The sequence below is a fragment of the Triticum dicoccoides genome, chromosome 4A, assembly GCF_002162155.2.
Source record: "Triticum dicoccoides isolate Atlit2015 ecotype Zavitan chromosome 4A, WEW_v2.0, whole genome shotgun sequence".
Taxonomy (NCBI): domain Eukaryota; kingdom Viridiplantae; phylum Streptophyta; class Magnoliopsida; order Poales; family Poaceae; genus Triticum; species Triticum dicoccoides.
Window position 1 is genome coordinate 165,361,914 of NC_041386.1, and position 6,736 is coordinate 165,368,649.

At 46.6% G+C, this 6,736-nt stretch overlaps 1 protein-coding gene across 1 annotated transcript; it reads left to right on the plus strand.

Annotated features, from left to right (window-relative positions):
• Positions 1-11: 11 nt before the first annotated feature.
• On the plus strand, positions 12-6,121 carry LOC119285551. Its single transcript, XM_037564848.1, has 2 exons — positions 12-3,430; positions 3,608-6,121. The coding sequence occupies exons 1-2, from the start codon at positions 1,022-1,024 to the stop codon at positions 5,855-5,857; spliced, it is 4,659 nt and encodes a 1,552-aa protein (XP_037420745.1). The 5' UTR covers positions 12-1,021; the 3' UTR covers positions 5,858-6,121.
• Positions 6,122-6,736: the final 615 nt, after the last annotated feature.

The window sequence follows — 6,736 nt, forward strand, 5'->3', positions numbered from 1 at the left end:
GCTGTCTCACCTCGCCGACTCACTTGCACCTGTCAACCGCCGACGCCGGATCCCGTCTCCATGGTCAGCGTCGTCGGTCGCCTCCCGCTGTCCGGCCACTTCCATCTTCTCAAAGAAGCCGCCAGTCCTCCATCCTCTCAAAGAAGCCGACGGCACCGGGCTCTTGTTGCCGAGTACGCACCTCCCCGTGTCCGGCCGGTGGCAGCATGTCGCATTGGTCGCCATACCACTGAGTAGCCAACGGTAACTGCCTGGAGTGCCTTTCTCTGCCCGAAGATCTCATTTCCGATCTGGATTCCAGCAACTATGGGGCACAATAATCGCCACTTTTGTCTGCATAACCTTGCCATTAATTAATCCAAGTAAGCACTCCTTTTTTGCTTGTTGTATGTACCATGTGATAGTTGCTTGATTGCTTTTGTTGTTGTTGGGACTGGTTATCATGGGAGAGTTGGAGAGAGCACATGGATAAGCAGCTCGCCCGCTTCCTAAACCAAAATTTCGATTTTTGCATGAACGATTGTTCTCTGTTCTCAGACTTTGTTTTGATTTTAGGTCTGTATGTATGAATGGTAGTGTTTGCTCGATGCTGATTGGTATAAGGACTTGCTACGCACCTGCCATGTGGGCCAGCCAAGACCAAGGCCTCTCCTAGAAGCTGACTCGGTCAAGCCCAGCAGGTAACCGGCGCTCGCGTGACCGGCTTGGCCCATCTACCGGACGTGCCCCTCTTAAGCAAAAACTAAGGCTAACCTGAGGAGATAAGGAGGGTAAAAAGAATATTTTGTCCGTCTATCTTCTTCCTATCCGCTACTCTGTATCTCCGCTTTCCCCTCTTCTCATCTACAGAACTATGTGTTCTTGTGACTGAATCCTTTGTGTGACACAAAGCGATTGCTACTAATCTCTGTGGGTTCGTAGCAATTGGAATCAGAGCCACCGATCTTTCGGCATCATTTCCCACCGATTTTTTTTCCCAGCCACGACGGGGAAATCTGCGCGCCCAACGTTGACGGACAGGATGGGGGCGGCAGAGCTGACCATCTCTGAGCTGCAGAAATTGATCCAAGCGACGGTGATTCAGAGCAAGGCCGTCTCCGACGCGGGGGTCCGCAACTCCGAGCGGATCGACGAGCTCCGCACCACGGTCGACTCCTTCTCTGAATCGACCACCAAGGCTCTCTCCGATCTCACCAGCTCCACGGCGACGGCGACCCAGCGTGTCGAGACTACGCTGGACCGCATAATCACGGCCCACAACAAGCTCGACAAGACAGCCGACGAGTTGAAGTTGTCGATGGAGGCGGTGGCGCGCCGCGTCGATTTCCTCGAGCGGGGGCAGCCTCCTTCCACGACCCCGGCGCAGCCGCATCAGCGACCGGGTGTGCTTCGGCCCCATGGGCACCGTGAAGAACTGCATCACCAGGGTGCTGTTTCTGGAGAGATTCGAACCTCCGGACACGCCCTGGTCGGGGGTGAGCAATCGCAAACCCGTGACCACCTTACTTCTGCTATGTATGGTTCAGCAGAGAGAGATGATGATCGTACCACTGCATATCCGCATCAGCCCTACAGTCATAGTGGTCTGCAGTTGCCCAAATCAGATTTCCCAAAATTCACTGGTGATAATCCCAAATGGTGGAAGGAACAATGCGAAAAGTATTTTAAAATGTACCATGTTAATCCTGAGTTGTGGGTGGATTTTGCCACTATGCATTTCACCGGCAATGCTGCCCTGTGGTTGCAAACTTTCGAAGCCATGCATTCAGTGGATAGCTGGCCTGCCTTGTGTGTAGGAGTGTTTGCTAAGTTCAACAAAAATCAGTATGCTAAACTCATGGACATGTTTTTTGCATTTCGGCAAGTTGCATCAGTAGATGAATATGCCCATACATTTGAAGAGTTCATGCATAAGATTCTGGTTTACAATCACTCCTATGATGAAACCTTCTTTGTGAACCGTTTCATTGATGGTCTTAAGCCAGACATCAAGTCTGCTATTAAATTACACAATCCTGGAACTGTTGATCTGGCTTGTTCCCTTGCTCAAACACAGGAAGTGTTGTTGGTGGAAGATACTCGTCCGTCCTTCAAGAAGGGGGATTATCGCCACAAATTCAAGATGAATGCTCAGCTGCCAAGCATTCTAGGAAACCCGGGTGAGAAGCGGACGGATGACAGGATCAAGTACAACACTAAGTTTGATTCTCTCAAGGCCCAACGGCGTGCTCGTGGCGAATGCTTTAAGTGCGGGGAAAAATTCTCCCCGGGCCACAAGTGCCCCCCGCAGGTTCAGTTGCATGTCCTTGAAGAACTGATTACCTCTCTTGATATTTCTGATGACGAAGATGACAATGGATGGCCTGAAGAGCACACCCCTGACCCGGATGAGGATGACCATGTCATGAAGCTATCTGTCCATGCAGCATGTGGGACACAGTGTAAGAAGAGTATTCGGCTTCAGGGTTTCATTGGCAAACAAGAAGTATTGATCCTGATAGATTCTGGAAGCTCCAGTAACTTCATAAGCTCCAAATTGGTTGACCGTTTACAGTGTACCACTGCTCCGTTTCCTGCTGCCAAAGTGACAGTTGCTGATGGAGGAACTCTTGACTGTAACATGATGGTGTCATCTCTACAGTGGTGGACTCAAGGCACATCATTTACATCTTCGCTGAAGGTACTTCCATTAGGCACATATGACATCATCCTTGGTATGGAGTGGCTTGAAGAGATGAGCCCAATGTGGGTAGATTGGAAAAAGAAGACATTACGGTTCACACATAATGGAGTTCGCATCACTCTTCGAGGCATTAAAGATAAACCTGCCAGTTGCTCAGCTATTTCTGCTAAACAGCTTCAGGGCTTGGTTAACAATGGAGGTGTGGTGCATATGTTAGAATTGTGTGCTGTGCAAGACGTATTCGAGGCACCTGGCTCATCCACCCCTCTACCACCAGCCATTACCCGAGTTCTTTCTCAGCATGAGGCTGTGTTTGAAGATCCTCAGGTGTTGCCTCCTCACCGCAGTTTTGACCATAACATTCCACTGCTTCCAGGGGTGAAGCCTGTTAATGTCAAGCCATATCGTTATGCTCCTATGCAGAAAACTGAGATTGAGCGACAAGTGTGTGAAATGCTCCAAAAGGGACTTATACAGAATAGCACTAGCTCATTTGCATCTCCGGTGTTGTTGGTGAAGAAGAAGGATGGTTCATGGCGTTTTTGTGTTGACTATAGGCACCTCAATAATATTACAGTTAAGAATAAATACCCAATGCCAGTGATCGATGAGCTGCTTGATGAATTGTCCGGTGCAAATTGGTTTACCAAACTGGATCTCAAATCTGGGTACCATCAAATTCGGCTAGTGCGTGGTGAAGAACACAAGTCGGCTTTCAAAACACACCAAGGGTTGTATGAATTCAAGGTGATGCCCTTTGGTCTCACAAACGCCCCTGCAACGTTTCAAGCTGCAATGAACACAATTTTTGTTTCCCTCATTCGAAAATGTGTTCTTGTCTTCATGGATGATATCTTAATATATAGTCATACACTTGAAGATCATGTGCGTCACTTGAAACAAGTGTTTGCTCTTCTCCACCAGCACCAGTTGTATATCAAGAAGAGTAAATGTTCCTTTTCCCAAAAACAACTTGAGTACTTGGGTCACATCATCAGTCACAAAGGGGTCGCTACTGACCCTTCGAAGATCCAAGCTGTCGCTCAGTGGCCTACACCGACAACTATCAAGCAAGTTAGGGGGTTTCTTGGGTTAACGGGTTATTACCGCAAGTTCATAAAACATTATGGGATCATCAGTCGAGTATTGTCAGATTTGCTCCGTAAAGATACCATGTTTTATTGGACAAACAAAGAAGATGAAGCTTTTCAACATTTGAAATCAGCTCTTACTCAAGCCCCTGTCTTGGCTCTACCAAATTTCAAATTGCCATTTGTTGTCGAAACAGATGCAAGCAAGTATGGTATTGGTGCTGTACTGATGCAACAAGGGCATCCGATCAGTTTTCTCAGCAAGGCTTTGGGACCCAAGACGCAAGGCTACTCCACTTATGAGAAGGAGTGTCTTGCTATCTTGATGGCGGTGGAGAAATGGCGTTCATACCTCCAGCACGCTGAATTCACCATTTCCACTGATCACCGTAGCTTAACTTACTTGTCTGAGCAAAAGCTTACTACTGACATCCAACAAAAGGCTTTTCTGAAATTAATGGGACTCCAGTACAAGTTGGTTTACAAAAAAGGCCATGAAAATGCTGCTGCTGATGCTCTTTCCCGTCAAGCAATTCCTGAATCATGTCATGCAATTTCTCTCTGTCAGCCCAAGTGGTTGGAAGTAATTGTGGATGGCTACACAAAAGATGATACAACTAAAAAGTTGTTACAGGAGTTGAGTTTCACTGGATCTAACTCTGCTGGCTACACGTTGGTGAATGGTATTATCAGGCATAAGGGACGCGTCTGGCTCGGCTCTAACACTGAGGCACATCAAGCTATTCTGCTCTCCTTGCATGCAAGTGGCATTGGTGGTCACTCTGGGTTCTTAGCAACTTACAAGCGCATTAGTGCTCTGTTTGCATGGCCTGGTATGAAGACTGATGTAAAAACATATGTGCAAAATTGTACCATATGTCAGCAAGCCAAATCTGAAACTGTGAAGTTGCCAGGTCTTCTGAATCCATTACCCATCCCAGATGAACCTTGGAGTTTGGTGAGCATGGATTTTGTGGAGGGCCTTCCCAAGTCTGGCTCATATAATACCATATTGGTGGTGATTGACAAGTACACTAAGTTCGGTCACTTCATCCCTCTGGCTCATCCCTACTCTGCTCTTCAAGTTGCTCAACTCTTTTACAACCACATCTATAAGTTACATGGTCTGCCGTCCGGCATTATATCTGATCGGGATAAGGTATTTACCAGCAATGTTTGGCAATCTTTGTTCAAGATGACGGATGTGAAGATGAATATGAGTTCGGCACACCATCCCCAAACTGATGGTCAGACCGAAAAGCTTAATCAATGTCTTGAGACCTTTCTCAGGTGTACGGTTCATGCTTCGCCGACCAAATGGTCTCAATGGTTGCCTTCGGCTGAACATTGGTACAACACTAATTTTCACTCAGCGCTGGGCAAGTCTCCATTCGAGGTGTTATATGGCTATAAACCACGACAATTGGGCATTGCTCATATTCCAGAATCCACACCATCTGATCTGGCGGGTTGGCTACAAGAAAGAGAAATGATGCAAGAACTTGTTAAGCAACACCTACTTCGAGCTCAGCACCGCATGAAGCAACAAGAAGATAAACATCGTTCTGATCGGGTGTTTCAGGTGGGAGATTTTGTTTATCTCAAGCTTCAACCATATGCACAAATGTCTGTTGCTCGTCGTGCAAATCACAAGTTGTCCTTCAAATTTTATGGTCCCTATGAGGTGCTCGCTCGCGTGGGAAAGTCAGCCTACAAATTGAAGCTTCCAACAAATAGTCGTATTCATCCGGTGGTGCACGTCTCCCAGCTGAAGCCCTCTCTACCGGCAAATCAGGTGCCTTCTGATGCTTCTTTGCATCTGCTTACGGATGTTCCAGTTTCTATTCAGCCGGGGCAGATTCTTGATTCTCGTTTGGTGCGAGCTGGTAATGGCGCTCGTGCACAAGTGCTCGTTCATTGGGCTGGCCTCTCATCTAATCTGAACTCCTGGGAAGACAAGAACGCACTCCAGCACCGGTTTCCTTCTACAGCAGCATGGGGGCATGCTGTGTCTCAAGGAGGAGGGCATGCTACGCACCTGCCATGTGGGCCAGCCAAGACCAAGGCCTCTCCTAGAAGCTGACTCGGTCAAGCCCAGCAGGTAACCGGCGCTCGCGTGACCGGCTTGGCCCATCTACCGGACGTGCCCCTCTTAAGCAAAAACTAAGGCTAACCTGAGGAGATAAGGAGGGTAAAAAGAATATTTTGTCCGTCTATCTTCTTCCTATCCGCTACTCTGTATCTCCGCTTTCCCCTCTTCTCATCTACAGAACTATGTGTTCTTGTGACTGAATCCTTTGTGTGACACAAAGCGATTGCTACTAATCTCTGTGGGTTCGTAGCAGGACTAAAGGATGTATGTAGCTTTTTTATCTGTTGGACAATTGGATGTTTCACACTAACGTAATTGAGTGAGGTTTGGTGTTCAGGACAAGGTTATTAAGAAGGTTGATTTAGCTAGGTCCTGCAGATGCAAAATACAGTACGCGAGATGATTGGATTATCATTTGCGACAATGTTATTGTCATTAATGTTCTAGCGGCATTATTTATAGTCCCCAAGACATTATTTATAGTTCATAATTTTTACATAAATCATAAATCTGAAATGTTCAAGCAAAATCATATGACTTGTTTAGCTCGGAAATTGAGAGATGTAGGAAACTAAATTATTCCATGTCCGAGACATTTCTTTTGAATTCAGTTATCTTCAACATCTTATTCTTAGGGATGTCTAAACTGATATAGAGCAATTAACAGTAGAAATTGTCTCAAGACCCTTAGGAGCTGAATGTAAGCGACATTTGATAAAAACACCCGTCGGTTACCCTTGATGAGAACACTTCCATGAGCGACATTTATCATCATGGAAGTGAACACTTACGTGATGATAATTTTAGTGTTGTCATGGAACGCTTCTACTACAGCACAGGTATGACTATCTTAATGCTGTCATAAAATCG

Bases quoted from the DNA above. Each gene is read 5' to 3' on its own strand.
- LOC119285551 (XM_037564848.1), top strand. From the start codon at position 1,022: ATGGGGGCGGCAGAGCTGACCATCTCTGAGCTGCAGAAATTGATCCAA. The intron at 3,431-3,607 runs GTGATGCCCTTT...CTTCTCCACCAG, and splicing joins AAGGGTTGTATGAATTCAAG to CACCAGTTGTATATCAAGAA.